We start from the raw sequence: 20692 nt of genomic DNA, 5'->3' as shown, positions 1-20692 counted from the left end.
AGCGCAAGAGGACTTTCATATCATTTTTTATAGAACAATTTATTTGAGCTATAAACGAGTTTTTCAAAATAATCTAACATTTATAACATCGATGAAACATTTTACGTTTAGGAATAAATGAAAGCTAGAGACCAAATTTGACAAGTAGGCCAGATGCGGTAGCAATTTAAAACTTAATTCGTGTATTTTGCCCGAAGGAAAGACATGGTTTAGCAACAGTGAAGTCATCGATGCTACGAATCGTTTTAAAGAGCTTATTTACAATAAGAGTACAAACAAATTGTTCTATAAAAATAATATAATGGTCCTTGAACATCATTGGCTCTGTATGTGTGTGCATGTATGTGTCAAGCTAAAAGCAGATTACGTTAAAAAATAAATATTATTGAATTTAAATAATTATTCTTTTTTCTTTTCGTTTATCTTTCTTATTAAATATATATATATATATATATAAACATAATATAGTTTTAATAAATTATTAATTAGACAGATATTATATATGTAGAATTATTAATTGCTAGATAATTTCTCGCGTATAATTGCAAACAACGGTATCTAAAAGTTAAGAGGTTAGTATAATTCCATGCTCTTAAAATATGTCGTAATCGTTCCTTGCTCCGTTACTTCACAAAGAGATAAATCTTTGCAAAGTGTTGGGAGATAATTGTTGTCTGGAACGACACACACAGACACATGAGTGTTGTAATGTTTCTGGCATTATCATAACTTTATAAAGATTAATCAATGTCAGTATTAATTCGCTGTAGTTTCTGCGTTCTAATGATTGTAAGTAGTAGTTACTAGCCGTATTTATCGCTCTACTGCTAATCTTCTCTCTCTTACACAATTCATCAGATCTAGAATTGCCAACTGTCTTGGATCAGACATACTTCTTCATAAAATTCCACATTTTTTTTTGTCAATTAAGTATTAAGTGAAATGACTGTTGAATTAAAGTATGTGTATATATATGTATATATATATATATATATATATATATATACTCAGGAAAAAATAAAATTTTTGTTGGGTTAAAGTGACCCGTAAACAAAAAATAAAATTAAAGTAAAAATGAAAAGTTTTAATATATTTTTTTCCAGTTTTTAAGAGTAGGATTAAAATAAATTACTAGATTTTGCTTTTAACTTTATTATGCAAACGAAATTATAAGCCTTATTTATATGTACATATATCGCATTTAATTCATATTACATAATTTAAGATGAAGATGATTAATCCTTTACATAATTTTCATATTTTCTTAGTATCTATATTTTATCGAATATTTGCGCAATAATTTTTGAGAGTAATTATTTAATACGCGTATTTTCAAAGATTTCTTTGAAGAGTCTTTTTCCCATTTGGGAAATGGGCGAGTTATCTTGCGAGAGATTCTTTCTCTTAATCTCTCTCTTTTACAACCTTGAAAAATATATTAAATTCCACTATGCTTCTGCAATTTCCGTAAAAAAAGATATATATTTAAAATTATAATATTAGTTATGAGAATATTTGTGAAGACCTTGCAACAATACTAATAAAAACACATTGAGTATATAAAAATATCCATTTAATTCCTTTTTAAATTATTTATATCAGTACGTGCTAGTCTTGCAGAGAATATCAAACACACTTCTTATTTTGTGTAATTCCGTGAACCATCTTATATGTTCGTTTATATATCTCAACTAGCAAAAAATATATCTCTCTCTTTCGTATTTAATTTTTTCACATGTTGCTCAAGTTCCCTTATCTTCAGACAGATTCATAAAATGCGAGACATGCGCATTTAGTCAATTAACAAATATTTTTAACGGGATACTTACATCACGCGAATTTTTTTGAGAAAAAAAAAAAACAAAAGAAGCGTTTGTAATGTTCGATGATTAATCAAGGATATTAAGCTTGCTATTAGTCTTCCTTAATTGAGCCCGCCAAGGTATAATTTGACCATCGTCGGAATCGTCCTTGACGGGATCGTCTCGTTTCTCGTCGACCTCGGATTTGTCTTCCTTCTTAGTGATGCATGATATTGGCACCGGTGAAGGGTCCCTTTTCGGGTTCGTCGTAGTTACTTCCAGCTTTGATGTCGATGCGGACAGCTGTGTCTGGGTCAGTCTGTAACCAATAATATGATGCTTGAAAATTTTTTATTAATATATTATAGATTATTAAAATAAATGGTTGAAGTCAAAGAAATGAAAAAAATATTGTGCAATATAGAGATTCTTGATATTCCTATTTCGCTTGAAAAGCTGAAAATGTTTTGAATAATGAATGTGTCATCGGATAATGGCGTATCTTTTCATATGGACAAAGACATTGCTCGACAGTTTCGACTGGCCAATCTTTTAATTTAGGCATATAATATCACGGCGTACATTGCGTAATTTTGCATGTAACACGAGGCAGAGGAACTTAAGGTCAATTGCAACAAGGGGCAATTGTAATACTTGCGATGATTCAAGCACTTAACCCCCCTATATGCTTTAAAAGCAGGTAGGGCTAAATCCTATATAAACTAACGTGACGTAAATCTCTTGTGAAAAATATCAAATGCGATTTTACTAAAAGCAGTTAAAAATGTTTTATATTGCTGTAAAATATTTTAATTAGTTAGTTACTTGTTCTAATCGATATACAACTATATCACATTGGTTGATCATACAGATTTAATTAATTTTTGTACCTCTTTTCCTCGTTATCCTTCTTGGCGAGAAGCTGTCGCTTCCATGGCGGAATGGCTTTCTGCCGCCTCTCTTCGTTCTCTCGCGCTATTTGCTCCTCGAGTTCCTTCTTCGCTCGTTCGGCGGCTTTTCGGGCTAGCATTTGCCGTTTCCAGATTGGTATCATATTTCCAGAACTGTCCTTCTCTGGAATCTAGAAAAATATTATATTAATAAAAATCGACGAGTCTGAATTTTAAATCGAATCAAAAGATACTCTCCCTTCTGAAAAAAATTAAATCTAGAAAAATAGACATCTTGAATTTCTTTTACATGGAGAGGAATGGTTATATGTATATACACACATGTATATATATGTTCTTTGTAAAGTAAAATACTTACTTGATCAACGAACTTTGTAACGCTAAATGCTTTGCTGATTTCCGACATGAGATTCTGCTCCTGAGTCTTCTCGACTTGTGCTCTTTCCACCTTTAGTTTTTTGATACCTGGTATGTCCTTGGTGCGCTTCAATTCGGCGATCAAATCCGTTTTTTGCACAAAGAATGGTTCCGAAACTGAGATAGATAATTTTATTTAAATTTATTTGTTAATTTATTTGCATCTTTAATTTTCAAATTTTACAAGAATTTTATAAAAAAATAATAAATTTTATAAATTTTACAAAATTTAAGGATTTCTTACATGCATAGTTATTGTATACATATATATTTTTATCTTTAAATAGGGAACATATATTATATATAAAAAAATCGAAATGCTGAGATATAAATGTTGCTAATTTGATATGGAATATAGCTTTTTGAGCGCGAGATAGAAATCTCGCATCGTCGTTAGGACGTTAAATTATGTGTACGTGTGTGTCGCGCGCGCGGACTTACCGTTAGTCATAGATACGCTGCGCGGTGGCGGCGCGGAGAATGTCTTGGTAGCGTTCATCTTCGTATTTGTCCGTCGCAGCTGGATACTCGTGAGGTCCTGAATGCTGATCGTGGCTAAGGGTTGCGGATTCCTGGAGCTTTCGGTCTCGTTGCCGACACTGGCGGAATTCGGGCCTTGATTCGCACCTCGTGCTCTCTGTTGCAAAGGAGACAACGGTGGTGGCGGGGGACCCGAAGGAGACCCCTTGACCTCCTCGCTGCTCCTTCGCGTTCCTTCTTCCTCGTCCGCCTCCTCCTCCTCCTCCTCCTCACGTGACTCCGTATTCCGGCTCTGAATGTCCAAGTTGTCCACTGACCTGCGAGCGCGATTTTCGCATTGTCATGCAAGTAGAAAATTTGAAAATAACGCTGCTCGAAAATATAAATCCGCGTTTTCATTTGGATAAGATAAATTCCAGAGAAGAGCTTTTGAATTTTGAATTTATTTTGCTTGCTGACATTATTATATATATATATCAATAGAGATAAGCTTTAGGTATATTAAGTTTTATAGATTTCAAAGAAAATATTGCTTTGGTTTTAATAAGCAAAAAACAGTTATTCTGAGAAAGAACATTAATTATAACTTATTTATGTTCTTGTATGTATCTTCAGAAAGTTAACACACGCACGCGAGTTTACGTTTTTATATCCTAGTTGAAAAAAAATTTTAATTAATGACACCTGTCAGCCGTAAAATAAAATTTATTTTTTTAAATATACGAAGATTGAATTAATAAATCATAACTACAAGTGCTAACGATAAATAACGATATTAAATTTTTCTCAATACTATGAATGAAGCATTAAAACCGCTTGAATCAAAGATTCAAAAATCATCGTTTCAAGAGCAGCACATATCGAAATGACTAACATTATCATTGCTTTTTGTTTATTTGAATCACACATAAAACAATGTTATAAACATCCTGTAAAAGTACACTATATGTTGAATATTCAAATCGCAATTATAAGAGAAATCGACTTAATTATTAAAACAACGAGATATAATCTTGGCTGTTTCTCGGAGCACGCAAGCAAACAACAAGAGTACGAAACAAACAGATGTAAACACCGTTGTATATGATAGGAAAGATCACTGACCTCGCCTTTGACAGACTGTTCTTAGACGTCGTCTTGCAGATACTCTTGAGGTATTCGGACGGTTTCAGCAAGGTGTTGGAGTCCGCGTTGGCGAACTTGGGCGGTATGAACGGCAATACCATGTGCCTGTTTACCAGGTGGGATGCCTGGCTCGCTTTAATTTCGTCCGCATCCACCGGCGCACTGACGGGAGGCGGCACTTCCGGCTGCTGCTGATGCTCGCCACAGGATGATACGTCGGACTTGTTGGTCGCTGTTCCGAGACCGGCGGTATTAGAGAAGGAGAGACAGACGCGGAAGAGAGATAGAGAAGGACCGATAGGGTGTAAGAAGTAAAGGAGGTAGATAGATAGGCGAAAGGAGAGGGGCAGAGTGGGTCCTCGTTATATCCTCTAGCATTGGATAGGATGGTCGTTACCGCGGGCAAGTGAAATCTAGGTAAGTATATTATATGCCCGATGAGCGCCATGGTCTAGTAAGTGAGCCGACTATCTCGGCGCTAAAGCGTGATCCGCTAACAGTTTAATTAATCACTGAAGTACGGGGGCGCAGCGCGATCCCAAATCGAGATCGACGGGACGACGCCCCCGCCAGCATCCCTCGCGCCAAATCGCGAGCCGGTCTAATTAGACCCGCGGATAAGGATCGGGCAAATTAATTTTCGACCGAACCTAACTGTAATCGCTGCTTGTTCGAAGTCGATTCTCGTTAATTGCTCGCTCGATGACGTCACGTGAATGCATCGAAGCGTGTCGGGAGGAACGCGCCGAAAATGTAAGCGTAATTCGCGCGAGTCAACACAGCCGGCTGATCATCGGGCGATTAACGCAGTGATAGAAACACGCAATGCAACGAAAATTATAAATTTTTATATAATGTGCTCGCGGTTTCCTCGTTAGTCGATAGATGCTTCGACGATTTCGGAGAATTAATCTTCCTTCTCTGATAAAAATTAATTAATTAGGGGAGGTTTATTAAATTTCCGGAGATATTAATATCGATGACAATCTCTAAACTCGGCAATGTATTCGGCGAATAGCGTCATTAACACAAATCTATTCATTAAGTAAAACATGTCGAGGAAATGATTTGAGTACGGTAGTCTTTGCGACGACCGGTAGTCGTTAAACGTCGATTGGCAATAAAACCGTTCATGCGCGACGTGATTTCTTGAGATAAGCTTTCGGCAGGATCAATATTCTTTTCGCTTAATACGAGGTTCCGTTCGCGATTATTGTGAATAAGGTAAAACAGTTTATGCATTCTTTTAATCGTTGCGGAGTTTATTTAAAAAAAGTTCTTCATAATTATTAGTTTTTTAATTATCGACAAATGCGATTGCGTTTATAAAGATATTCCGGAAGTAACGCGTTCTATTTCGATCGCAATTCGTTAGGCAAAACGTTTGACTCGAATCGAATGCATTTCTTTCGCAATAAATACACGCGGAAATGTCAGGCTATTAACGTGTTTAAAATCAAGCTGCAACTTTCACGCAGCATTTATGTAAGGGAGCAAAAGGACCGTAGAGAGAGAAACTAAAGTACGATTCCTTACCGGAGGACTCGCTCCTTCCATCCTGGCTGCTTCCCCGCGCATCTTTTTTGTCGGCGTTTATATCTATATTCGGTTTGGCGTTTACTAGAACGACCACCACGTCATCATCCGGTGGCGGTAGCGGTGGCGGTGGCGGTGGTTTTGAGAGACTAGAAAACAGAGATCTCTTGGTTTTAATACGATGTTTGCGAAAAATAATAGAACAAAAAATTTAGAGAATTTGATTAAACTTTGTAATTTTTATAAAAACAAGTAAAAGTAAGAGTAATAGATACATGCATTTAATAACAGCCAACAAGATAATAAATAAAAATAAAAAATAAATGAAGAAATGCAAAACATGGAAAGTATTTAAATCGATAAAAATTAAAAAAAAAAAATGACGAAAGTGTTTTTCATTTTGTTTCGATTGGCAATCCTTTCTTCTTCTTCTTCTTCGAGAGTATTTTTTAGGTTGATATTGATCCATTTAATATGCTCGATTTCATCATCGCGTTAATTCATCACATTTATTTTGTTTTGTCGGTGCACTTATAACCGCAAACAATTACGTGGTAAGAAAACAATCCTTTGTATGCATGAGACATGGAGTATTTGATGCCGCGCGATGTCTCAAGGCGAGACGGTCAGCAAAGTCAAGGAACGAAGAAAAGGACGAAGTGAGTTGAGTCGCGGCAAATGATGACGAGCGACTCGATCGACTTTCGATCGATCTTTCCTTCTTCTCTTAATGACGCGGCCAAAGTAAAATCTCAATCTGGTATCGATCCGCCCTACTTACCTAGGTCCGCCGTTGCCACTCACACGTATCTCCTTTTCACTTTCCACTTGCACGCTGGATAAGTCCTTCCTCTCTGCGAATCGAGAACAGAGATGATTAATCACTATCGTCCGTTTCTTTGAACGATTTAGGGCTCTACAAGGTGATCATAATATTAGCTATAATTACCGTTCTTTTTTTCTGTATCTATTATTTTGTGAATTAATATTGATATCGATTTCTCGATATACTTTCTCCGAATACGATACATAATCGTACGTCTTTCATTTTTAATTTTTAACAGATTGCATTTAAAAATCGAAGAAAGTTTCACTTTCTCGTTTTTTAGACTCATCATCATTTTTGCTATTATCCTTCAGCTACTTTCGATTTTTGACGTACCATGAGACGCTTCCGCATTTGTTTTCATTCCCGGCTTGCCGATTCGCTCGTTGCTGCTGTGTCGCGACAAAGACGGGGTGGACGTCGTCGAGGACAGGCCGTGGATCTCGCTGCTTATGTTAGAGGATTCGCTGGCGCTGCTGGATCGACTATATCGCCTGTCGGTTTTTCGGGAACGACTGAAATGTCAGAAACGATCTATCGATGTTTCGCGCGCTCGCGATTACAAGAAATATCCGAAGATTAAATTTAATATCTATCCGATAATCTCATTCGACTGCTTATCTGCAAGATAAACGACGAGTATGAAAAATGACGATATCGTCGCTCTCTATTTACATTGTTCGCGAATAATAATCTCTTTCTAAGAAGTCATATACACAATCTTGATTTCGTAATACTGTTACGTGTCGTTTTAGATGTTGATGCTACTGCATCGGGATTGTTTACCTTCGTGGCTTTGTAGACGCCAATATCATTTTGTTACGCTATGCTCATTAAATTCTCTCTTTGCAAGCACGCGATTCGCGATATTGAAAACGATGTTAATAACATTATATTCATGCTACAAGTTACTGTGCCAGACAAATTTGTATGTACAATAATTTTTGTAAAACAATATTCAATATTATTTTTATATCTTACATATCTTTTTCTTATTTCTAAACAGTTTCTTTCATATTTTATCTGTACCGTATCTTTGACATATATCGTTCTGTATGATTGAATTGTCCAGCTATCTGTTTTTCAGAAAATTAATTTCATAATTGAGAAAATTAAATTTACATAAATTTAAAATTTAAAATTAAATTAATTCAATTTTAAATAAGCTGAATACTTTAAGTTGAATACTCCGTAATTTGACTTAGTTTGCGATGAATTCGCATAAACTGTGTTACCTGCTGTCGGAGGCATTGTCCGCCGGCTTTTTGCGCGATGATGAGCTCACGCTACCCGTTTCCTCCTGTCTCACGCAGATCTGCTCGTAAGCATGTTCCGAGGGTTCTCTTGCGAGGTCGGAACGGGCCGCGTGTCCGTTACTGGGATGCGGCCTGCCAACGAATCCGTTGTTGATGTGCACGTCCACTTTCACTGAAAGCCAAAGCCTCGCTCGGAATATACGCATCGCACAGGAGAAAACGTAAAACGACGAGGCATGCTGTCGCTTCTCATGCGAAACATCATATTCGAAAAATTTTGCAGAAATTGTGTTTTTGCGCGAAGCTCGATGCGATAAAAATTGCCAATCGATCGATCGATTTCATAAAGATGTAATTTTAATTTTCATAAAAATTAATCCCAGTTTCTTTAATTACTTTTGTGCGTTTAGCGACGCTAAAGAGACTCGCCTCGATCGGTCTGTCGATCGCACTTCTTATTACTCTTACTCATTAAGAGCCACTGCACTGTAACGGCTTAACGGTATCCGCGGTAAATCGCGCGCGAGTCTTTAACCCGGTTTCGCGAAGCGTGCGTGTAGTTCGCGACGCGTGTAGCTTTTTTCGCTCCCCCGACAATTATTCAAGTATCTCTTCTTCTCTCTTTTCCCGAGACAAATCCCGCGAAATTTTGCGCACATTAATCATATGTCGCTCGTAAAACTGCCGATCAAATTTACTCGCAAAGTAAAATGGATGGGAAAGATAATTATGAGTTAAATTCCCATATACACGGGGTGTGCCGTGAATAATATAGATTTACGCGTGACTTTTTATAAATTTGATTGTGAGATAACGTTTGCCAAAGAGAAAGAGATTCAAGCTTCTTAGAAATTTCATCGATTAATACATTATTGTTATATACGAAGCGCAAGCAACGAAGGCAAATGATTTCAGCTTTACTTAATCGAATGCGATACTTTGTAAATATCATCAGGGTAAAATGAAAGAAGGAGAGATACAAATCGACAATGCCGAACATTGGATGCGAATTCAGGTCATTCTGGAGCCATGCAGTTGTCGAGAGTCGACAGAGCACATAGGGTGCGTCAGAAATACTGCCTTAATTTATTTCAGCCATAAATAATCTGATCAACGGATTCATCTTTCTTTACATTCGAATCGCGCAATATTTTATCAAAAAATATTTTTAAACTTTATTTTTTATAATAGTTAAACTCTCTAAGATCCGCTAAGACTAATAACTGTTCTTTATCTGAGAATTAATAATAAATATAAAACGGATAATTAATAATAAATTCGAATAATCACCATCTGTGATGCTTTTTCACTTTCGATAACACTGGGCATACTTCCTGGACACCGTATGTATCGCGGATTATAATGTAGCGATGAAGTATCTGGGACGTGCTACTTACCAGTCAGAGTATCGTCTTTCCTCTCCGCCGCATGACGTTGATCCGCCGCGACGCCGTTTCGCGACTTCTCGGCGTCGCCGAACAACCGCGTAATCCTGGTGTAGACGAGATCGTGCGGGCTGTGAAGATAGAAAGACTCACCCGTGTCCTTGGGTCTGGGCGGCTCGCCGATATACGCGCTCATGGGATTTATGTAGATGCCGTCCCGCGGCCGTGAACCCGGCGGATGCAGGAAGAACGGTTCTTGGAACATCCTGCAGCCTCGCAGCGAGCACTGCAACACGTTTTTTATAATAAACTTTAAAATCCGATGGAATAATTACGGTTGAGTATATATATTTCGTATATAATAAATTCCACGAGATAAATAAAATAAAAATAAAATAAAAGGAATTCTAAATTTCAATATATAATCATGAAATGAATTCTGCCTTAACATCCTGATAAGGATAAATTTCTTATTAGGGAAAATAGTTCAGTGGTATTTGATAATTTTATTTTAAAAAAGATAAATTTGAAAATTCTATATTTTTTGGTCAATTATTGTCAATTATAATAAAATTATTTAAACACATAAAATCTATGCTTGCCTTTTCGATGGAGCTCGTGACACAACTGCACGTGGTGGTGTCGCTCATGTGACCTGAATGGTCCGACCCGGCTCGATCCCTGGCCATCTTCGGGATGACATTAGGTGGAGGAGGCTTGCCGGTTTCCTGCTGCATGTCGTGACAAACAGAAAACGATTCGACAATGATTGAAATGAAAATGATTTTAATTTCAGCTTGTGGAGGACCTGTCGCAGAAGCAATCGATCCTTCCTTGTTACGTGATACTTGCACTATCTGTATTTTTTCTATTTCTTCTGTTATCTCTTTAGTGTACTTCAATCTCAATTTCTCAATTTAAAGAGAAAGATTGCATTTGTCGAACTCGCGATAATACTCGTTGCTTAACAGTGATTACCAACGGTTGCGCAAAAGTCTGTGACTGACCTCGTTCGTGTTTGCCAGAAGAGTTTACTTCATGAGAGAAGAAGGAAAACTCCGATGATTCGGCGAACGTCGCGAGAACATTGTTATTGTTACGAGAGAATGCAATTATTTGGAGACCTTGCATATATAAGTGGCTTATAATAAGGCGAAAGTAAAAGCGTGCAGAATATGATTGAATATTCCTATGCAATTTTTTTGCGAGGAAGGTTTTTTTACGTCAGGAATTTATATCCTTTTTCACCGAATTATGGAATAGCTAATAAAATAGTCTAACAAAAGAGAAATTAATTTATTATATATTAATATATAATAAAAATAGACTTATCAAGAAACACCTTTCTATTATCGATTCTTGATTTTAATAAATAAATTTAAATAAATATATAAGTATTTAATGATAAGCAATACATATAATTTAATCAAAGCGATCGATCAAACTGATTAGCAATGTTATAAAAGGAAATCGGCAATTATAAACGATAGTTTCGCGTAATATCGATAAAATACTTTGTTCCGTATAAGCTTTAACGCAACAGAAAATAAATAATTTAAAGCGAATTTAATGATTTGCGCGAAGGAGTAGCGAATGTCGATGTTTTCTTATCAATCGCCTCGATTGGCAGAAAATAGGAACAAGCTAGATATGTACGTTCCAGAACACGACATGTCGCACACTTTTATAGGACCGTGGCGGGAAAATTTTACTCTCGCATGTTGCCATTCGTTAAGCCGGATTTATAGTGTTTCGCATTAGACCGCTAGGGCGTTAATTAGATTATACGGTAAGCCACTAAGCTCGTAACTTCTTTTTCGGGTAATTCGTGTACGTGGAAATCGCGCATCACCACTTCCCAGTCGCTCTCGTTTCATCGAAGTGAAACTACGTGTCAATATAGCGCGAGATTCCGCACTCGCGCGGTTCGATTAAGTTGAATTACACAAAGTGTAATTATCCGAAGGGACTTTCTATAATATATTTTTTTTTTGTGGGAGGCGAATAAAACTAATTTATTATTGATTGAAAAATTAAAAGTTAAATGTAACATTGATTAAAAGTAACACATTATTAAATATATTTATTTTCTTAGCACAATTCTTTATATTATTAACATTTTTCTTATTTAATTAGCATTTATTATATATTTGTGATTTGTCTAGAATTCACGTCGTCATTTATAAAACTTATAATATTAATATATCGTTTAAAAAAATATTAAGAGAAAAGGAGAATAAATAATTATAGAATATTAAACTTATATCCGAGCATCTTAACTTCACGGATTTATACGTCACTTATGTTGTTATGCAAATTTGTATGTTTAACCCGTGGTGTAATTGGGTCGCGTGACGAAAGAAGGAAAGGAAAGAGAAGCGCGCGATCGCGTAAGAGGAAATTCGTCTCTATAGTATTGCGATCAAAATGACAAATCTCGTATCGCTCGTCCATGGCGGGAAAGTGGTGCTTAGACGACCGCGTCATATAAGTATATATATACATATATATATAGTATATATTATGATCTCCGATTCAACCGAGAAGAGAAATTCGCACTTATTATAGATCTCTCAGCATTTAAATATCTCTCTAAATGCGGGTTATTGCCAAGCATCTTGTAGCATAAATTCATCAAAATCCATCTTTTTTCAAGAAACGGATTTTTTTGTTTGAATTTATATCCTTAGCTAACTCGAAGAAAATATTTTTTGTATTTTTATTTTAAATTATCGAGACAAAGTACAAGTATGATTTTACAGTCTGCTGCATTCTTATGGCTTCTTGATCAGAGCGTCGCGTGTGACAAGATAGCATTTGGCTCTTTACGAACGTAGGTATGAAAATGTATCGTGACGCAGATTGTGACAAATAGTCGTGACAGCGCGATGTCACCGATCCGTGATGGGCACTACCCCGGAAAAAATGTCCGTCCACGCGAGTCCTTTCCCTTGTGACGTGTATCCCGTTGCGTTATGCGCCAACGATACGCTTTTCGCTCAACCGGGTGAAGGACGATAAAGCGAAAAAGGAAAAAAAAAAAGATAAATTTGTTCCTACATGACGCAAAATTAAAGTGAATAGAATTTCTAATGTGAGTGAACTAAATTTATAACTCTCTAGAGATTAAATTAAAAACTTTTTTGCTACCATTATTGAGGAATCTGCTAATTACAATAATAAATTCTTCACGTTCAGACGTATGTTTAAGTGAAGATCTCATCTTGACGTTGATTAAAGTACCGCTAACATATAGCTTTAATCGTCATTTACGAATTGATTTGACACGCCTTTTTTGTTTCTAATTAATTTAAGTGACAAATCCTTCTATTTTATATTTATTTTATTACTGACAATACAATTTAAATCATCGAAGTAGGTGAGTTCGTGTGCGGGCAATGATGAATATTAGAAAGCCGCAGATGAAACTATCGTTGCATTTTTATTATCGGATCGGTGATTTCAGACACGCACCAAATCAAATGTATCGGTCTTGAGAAAGTAGACAAAAACTATCTTTTTGTAATCTAGCTTGCAAATAGTATAACATTATAAATTTTCATTTTTATTGTGCTTATCATTAATATCAATAGATGAACTGCCAAAAATTGATTGTTCACAAATGTTTAAAAATATTCAAAAAATATATAATTGAAATATATAATTTGATATAAAAATAAAAGATAATAGGCTAATTAACTTATTGATTTTGTCGCTTTTTTAAAATAAATAATAAAAATGATAAAAATAATAAAATAAATTATGATTGATATAAAAAAGGCGAATTAGACTTATTGTCAATATCAATTTTGAAAATTATCTGTTTAACTAATTATAAATATTCCTTTGTATTATATCTCTTGAATGTGACATTTATATTTTCTGTATTACAGTATTTCGCCGAAGATAAGGCTTTAAAATCGTATTCATTTCGTTATCGGCTGTGAATTAAGTATCTCATAGTGTCTTATCTTTGCAAGCGTATTCGCACACGTTTGACGTTCAAGGCGATACGCGGAGAATGATCTAGGTACCTATATAGTACTGACCTACACAAGGTCGCGATTCGCCACGCTATGAAATGCAATTCTCGATAGGATATCTTTTCAGTCACGACAAATGAATGACAGTGTCAATCGATTGAGCGTAATTACAAAATTGAGAATGAAATATCTACATTACAAAGATATTCTCCATCAAATACAAAAAAAAAAAAAAAATCGCTATTGGCTGAACTTTCACTAAAAATCGATTTCAAATTTATCAAACGATCTAGAATTCGGAGAAAGTGCGTGATGTCTCTACATCTTTTATATCTTTTATGACAACACATTTTGTATTAAATATGTGACTTATCTCCACATCTGATACTTTAAGTAAAATTAAATACGCGAATATAATTTTACGTTGCATGCTATCTTATGTTAGCAAAATTTTATGTTAAAAATGTCGCTTAATTTGTGCGAGACAATAAATATTGCCGAATTGTCGAAATAAATTATAATGATCGAGAAGAATCTTTATTTGTAATTATTTCGAATATTGATTTTTTGCAATTTTTTATTTCATTACACTATTTGTCGCACCTGAATGTGTATTTTTTATAATACGCATGAACGTGCGTGCCGCTCGTTACGAGTGAAAAGTAGCTGCTATTAGATTTATACGCAAAACCGGATTGTACGATAGAAACCGCAGTTCTCCGTTACAGCGAGCGGATTTTGCAAAGAACTTTCAAGTCACCGTCGAGAGATTTGACGTTAGAGACTTGATCTTTAAGACAATTCTTTCAATTAAATTTTAAACTTTACAATAATCTCAAACTTAAAAAAAATAATTATCATTTATTAAATTATATTAATTGACCAATTGAACAAGTTGAATTCATCTACATCGAATTTTCATAAATATGTATGTATCTAAAATATTATATGTTTTCTAAAAAAACTTATATTCAGAAAAATATGATGCTGACGCTGTCAAAATATTTCCGTATATTTTTCGCATAACTCAATTTATTTAATGTTAATATGAAATGATATATGACATGTTATTTCGAAACCACAAAGTCATATTGTGGATCACCGAAGAGAATTTATCAACGCTAAACGTTGTTTTTCATGAATACGGGAAAGGGGATAATGCTCATGATATTACGGTACATGGATTACGGTTCACTTACGTATACACCCATGCAAAACCGGATTTCACCGCTGCTATGTATAATGCCGGAAACCAAAAGTCTCAGATCGTCCGTTTGTTGCTCAAGGAAATTTACTCCAGGAGAAGAAGAAGAAGAAGAAGAAGAAGAAGATTTCCATACATTTATCGGAACACACGCTCCGGTGTCCTAGTTCGGATCAGACCGAGACTCGCCGAGGCTCGTGCCGTCAAGGCCGTTCATCTACGAATCCCCAGAACGATCGGAGAGACAACGGTACTTCCGCTTCACATCGATCTTTCAAATTGCTGATCTTTCTCGCAGATAAATCCTCTAGATCCAGATTTTTTCAGAAATAGTTGTCGGGAATTTTTAAGCTGTTATAGCTACTCTTAATCTCCTCCTTGAATCTCAAATAAATTTTTAGATTTATTAATGTATTTAAGATTTAAATTTCAAAAACTGATTTTTCTCACATTTATGTATGTTGATTTTTTTATCTCTTAAGGAATATCTAGAATTTTGTTAAATCTTTAATCGGCCACTTCTGATCACACTAGTCATACTTTAGAAATATTTTCAGAATCTCCTGGATCTCTTGTAACTGGTTTAACAATGATTATCTTCTAATCCAAAATGTTCCATTTTGAAAAAATTCTCAGGATATCTTCCGGTATCCAGATTTTAAAACTGCTCTGCAGAAGAAACGTCAAAAATCTTGGAAATTTTCTACACACAGTGCTATTTTTCATTGACTTTTGTCAGTTTGGCGAGCACGTCCGGCCAATGTGAGCAGTCGTGCGACTGTGACTCAAAGCTAACACCGGAGTCACGCGCGAGTTAGCACCTGCCGGCTGGCTGGCCGGGTGACGCGAGTCGATTTCTCGAACTGCCAGTGCACTGCAGGTTTTCTCCTTTTCGATTGATGAAGCGGAATCGAATCGACGTTAGCGGCTGGTCGGGTCCAGGTATCCTTTTCCGATCCGGTTTCCAGAATTCACGCTCAGCTTTTAAAGAACAGCGAGCACGAGAGCGATCGCGAAAACGGGTGCGCGCGGGTGACGGTCGGCCAACGAACTCGCACGAGCACGATTCTCTCTCATGGAAGAGGCCGGTGCGAGCGCAGGAAGCGGCGGACCGGGACTCTCTCATCGCTCTCGAGCAGATCGCCAAGAGCCCACCTGTTCTCGTACGATAGATATCGAGGTAGGGATACGCGACTCTTCGGCGCTCTGTTCATCGGAGAGACTTTTCTCGAATCTCTCGTCCTTTTGCCTTTCCACGCGCGTTTGCCCTACTCCCGCCGTCAGATCCTGCGGCTTATTCCGCTACGCTCCAGTTTACCAGTGATTTTTGGGAGGATGTCGGCTAATCCTCCCGTGGAAAGTTTTTATATCGAGGCAGAAATAATCTTTAAATTTCTAAATTCTTTTTATATGATAAATATTTAAAAAATGTTTGGGCACCGTTCTTTATATAATTATGCACGCTTTAGTTATTTATTAAAGGATTTTGTAATTCTTTCTGTATGTTAATACTGCATTATTGTGTGATGGAAATTGTGTTTGGAAATTCTTAGGGCATTTAAGAGGACATAATGTATTAAATAATGCATTAGATTTATTTTCTAACATAATTTTTAACATCAATTTAAATGAAAATTAACAGGAAGAGTTGATTTATCATTTTTGTAATTTTTACTCTTTTTTTTTTTTTAAATTTTGGTTACGAAAAATCATATCAAAACATAACATAGTTATTGGCATAAATTAGCACCAACATTCTTATTTTTTATTAATTTGACGAGAAGTATCCTCTTGAAAAGTAAATGCGACTTAGAAAGCGTGCACAGGAGATCGAGTTTTTTTTTTTCTTTAAACATGGATTTGCATTTGCCGTTAGTTCTCTTTCTCTCGAGATATGCAAAAGGAAGTCTCCTCTCTAGCAAGGAGATGAACAAGAGAGAAGTCGTCGTCACCACGAGGTGGCAGCGCTCTTTCCTCTCTTAGAGGCATCGTGTATCTCTCCCACCATGTTCGGATTTCTCACCTTCTCCTCTCGCCTGATCTCACTATAACTGTAAAGAATGATCTTTGCTGCTTGCGTTGCGTCTCCTCTCGCAGGTGCCGCTGCGAGTCTCAGTGCGAACCTCGTCAGTTTTTACGACAATAAATGTTCACGAGTAGAAACTCATAATTCGTACGATTATCACGCACACAATTTCTTGCGAATATTAATTTACAGGACTAGTAATTTACAGGATTGAGCAATTCTAAAGAAGATCTTTTCAGCATCGACCATTTCTTTTTTTCCATTCATTTTATAGTTGCGATAATGGTTACTTTGGTATTGTTCTTTTCTCGTGACTAATTAATCGAAGGACGCTAATAGTCTGAGCATAAAAAGAAATCTGACTCATTATTTTATAATTAACACAAAATATAAATTAATGTATAAAAGGAGAGAGTAAAATAAAAATAATTCAAAATTTTTTTATTGCGCTTGGCAATTATTAGATTAATTTTCTAACAAGTAACATTTTTTTAATTGCAAAATTTTGCAATTTATTATTATTAACTAAACTTTTAAATTATTCCATTAGCTATGGTGATTGTTGAATTTCATTTCTTTAATTAAAATAACATGACGAAATGTTTAATAGAATTAATGAATGAAATTAAATCAAAGATTGCTAAATTTGACATTTGTTTAAATTATCTGTAAGGTTGAATTTTGATATACTTATTAGTTTTAAGTAATTTGACATTTTCCGCGAACGGAACGAAACTAGTTCAAGCGGTTTAAAAAATTTAATACTTCCCGATATATAATCGCCCTCTTATCAAAAAACTCTGCACTATCATTTTAGTTTTTGTCAGTTCGAAAACTAGTTTGGGCAACATCGTATAATTTATAAAGTGCATTAGAGGTTTTCATCGCTTTTTCGGTAAAATTAAAATTTATTTTTGCAAAGTGGAATAAAATATGGTAGCCGAATTTATTCGTATAAATATATACGAAAATAAATAGATATTTATTCCGCCTTATTATATACATTTATTTAATAAATAGATATTTATTAAGCAGTCAAATTTGCAATGAACATATAAACATTATATGAACGCGCATTAAAAAACAATAAAATAATTTTGCAAGTAAACTTTGATGTAATTAAGAAAATAAATACTTTTATATTTAAATACTAAGTTACATAATAAATTTTATTTTTACAAGAAATGCAAAAATTGTTTTTGGGATGTATATTAATTAACGCTTAATTTTTTTATTATAAACGTACTAAAACAGGTGATTCCTGCAGGAATTGTCCTACTGCCACAATATTGCGGATAGTTCTATTTATTCTGTCGTCATTATCATGTCGTAAAACTGTCAAGCTCTGTTGCTTCTATCGATTTATTCTTGATGCAACCGCGGCTCATAAAGCTGTCTGCAGCTGTAGCGAACGCTGTAATTAATAAATATAAATTCCTCTTTTTCTTCGCGGTCGTTCACGAAAACAACGCGTGATCGTATGCAAATTTGTTACGCATCTGAATTAGTAAACCCGTCGCATTTTCCACTCACTTGCTCATATCGTGACCGATACTTGAAAATGTTTTGTTGCAATCCTGTTTTTTACAATCCTGTTCGTACTGCAAAAACTAAAAACTTTTGCAAGTGAACGTGATTGGCTCGTCATTATGTGTCATCAGTAAATAACTAATCCTTCTCGCGGTGAAAGTTCGAGAATATGGAGCACAATTATAGCAAATGCCTTGTTTATGGCGAGCGTTATTTTCTGCATTGCAATCGCTGCTATTTAAGTGAGTTTAAAATATAGAGACTTTATTACTATAACTGAATGTTATTATATCAATTATCAACTAATGCAAATATAATTCTGTGTAAGATGATTGAAAATTATTTGACCATCGCGTATAAATAAAATCTAATATATACGCAATATATATAAAATAATGTTTTAATGTAATGCAATTTTAAAATATATATAATTTAAAAATATATATAGATAAATCTCATTTATATAATAATTACTATAATACATACACATCTCCTTATCCCTTTTTTCTCAACAGTTATAAAAAGTATTATAGGATTGTCAATAATATGAGTCAGCGAATTCTGAAATTAAAATGATCTCTTTCGTCGCTGTTTCTTTGACTTTACCTGAATCATGGTGAAATAAACGTCTTTGTTGTAATCATGATTGATGGAAACTCGCGTGTAATTACGCCAAAGATGCGAGCAGGCGTACTCGTTCGGCGTGACGCAAAACTTTCTCGCGGTCAACAAACTTTTTGCGAAAATCAATAAGTAATCATCAAGATGAAAACGATTGAATAAATTTATAAAATTTTCGGATGAATGCGCTTCAATGGAAGCATACAATTTTGCGGAGATTATTTCCGGGATTGTAAGATAATCGATCAAGTTCGACGAAAAACTAAATGAATGTATTTATTGTTTTATCAGAAAGATATGAAAAATTCAGAAACTTTTCTCAACCCCTGCATTGCAATCTATGCAAAGCTATGAGATAAAGCTTATGATAAAACAAAGAGATCAAACTTTATAAATATATATTTTTTATTTATATATTTTTTACTTTATGTGCGTAATCTAAATTATTTTCTGCTTTTTAATTGTCTATATATATATAATTAATATAATATTGTATTATTAATATATAAATTATATAAAAAAGTTTTTTGCTGCATTAGAATAATTTAGGTTGATATAAATTTGAAAAGATTGTTGTGTCCGGGGAGTGACAACATAATTCATTTGTTTAATTAAATTATTGAAAAGAATATAATAACTTTTTATAAATAATAATAGAACGTATTATATAAATACTGCAAAGTGCAAGTAATACGACATTACATTAGCAAACAAGACGAGTTTGTAAATTTTAAAATGAATTAAAATGAGTTAAGCAATCAACATGGGAGTGTGATACTTTTCAAGTCGTACACGTCTATTTGCTCATAAATCTTTCTTGAAGATACGAGAGTGTTTTCGATCAACACGATAAAATCAAGCATCTGCAGTATGCAATAGACAAGTAATTATCTAAAGGAAAATAAATGCAAGTTGTTTATATATTATTTTTTATTTAAGTAAAAGGTATTACGTTATTATTATATATTAAATATTTATACATCATAACTAGATAAATTAGAGATATTTGAAGGAGAATATTAATATATACATTTTTTTTGTATTTAGAAGAATTTTGAGAAATATTAGAAAATAATTTTTTAAGACTTTCCAATTAAATCTTGCTCGCAACGAGTCTTACTCGTTTTTATGCAAATTTAATTTCATAATTGCAATGATTATCGGGGCAATTACTACCAAATCGTACAAAATTAGATACATATAATAAATAAAATTAGATACATATATAATTATTCAGAAAGACGTATAAAGATATACATATAAAGAATATTTTTATGTCGTCGGTGCTGTCTTAAAACTGTTTATAAAATGCATGCGATGTTAGAGACTAATTTGAATACGAGTCACACAAGTCAACAAAATAAAATGATTAATAAACTGTTGAAACATCGTGCTGTTGCGAGGGGCTCGTCTAGGCCACGAGAGGCTCGACGATAAATTCCGTGGCATGAAGTGGAATTTCTGGCTCTTTGACTGGCAATCAGAGGCCGTGCCTGTTAACGTAGTCGTGCCTACATAGATAGTTATGCCTGATTGGTCCACGAGCAGATAAACATGTTTTTTTTTGTATAACACTGATCTCGTCGTTAT

The 20692-nt window shown here is 34.7% G+C and overlaps 1 protein-coding gene across 1 annotated transcript; it reads right to left on the bottom strand.

Moving 5' to 3' along the window:
• Positions 1 to 1136: 1136 nt before the first annotated feature.
• Positions 1137 to 16034, bottom strand: LOC126857193 (espin). The gene is made up of 12 exons (XM_050606423.1): positions 14921 to 16034; positions 10341 to 10469; positions 9751 to 10024; positions 8333 to 8525; positions 7434 to 7612; positions 7053 to 7125; positions 6272 to 6420; positions 4715 to 4967; positions 3572 to 3927; positions 3072 to 3247; positions 2693 to 2883; positions 1137 to 2121 (listed from the first exon to the last, which is right to left on the bottom strand). The coding sequence occupies exons 1-12, from the start codon at positions 14930 to 14932 to the stop codon at positions 1890 to 1892; spliced, it is 2217 nt and encodes a 738-aa protein (XP_050462380.1). The 5' UTR covers positions 14933 to 16034; the 3' UTR covers positions 1137 to 1889.
• Between the last annotated feature and the right edge of the window lie 4658 nt (positions 16035 to 20692).

This window comes from Cataglyphis hispanica, chromosome 1 (assembly GCF_021464435.1).
Source record: "Cataglyphis hispanica isolate Lineage 1 chromosome 1, ULB_Chis1_1.0, whole genome shotgun sequence".
Taxonomy (NCBI): Eukaryota; Metazoa; Arthropoda; class Insecta; order Hymenoptera; family Formicidae; genus Cataglyphis; species Cataglyphis hispanica.
The sequence above is the reverse complement of the archived record's forward strand: the minus strand, read 5'-3'. Positions and strand labels throughout refer to the sequence as shown.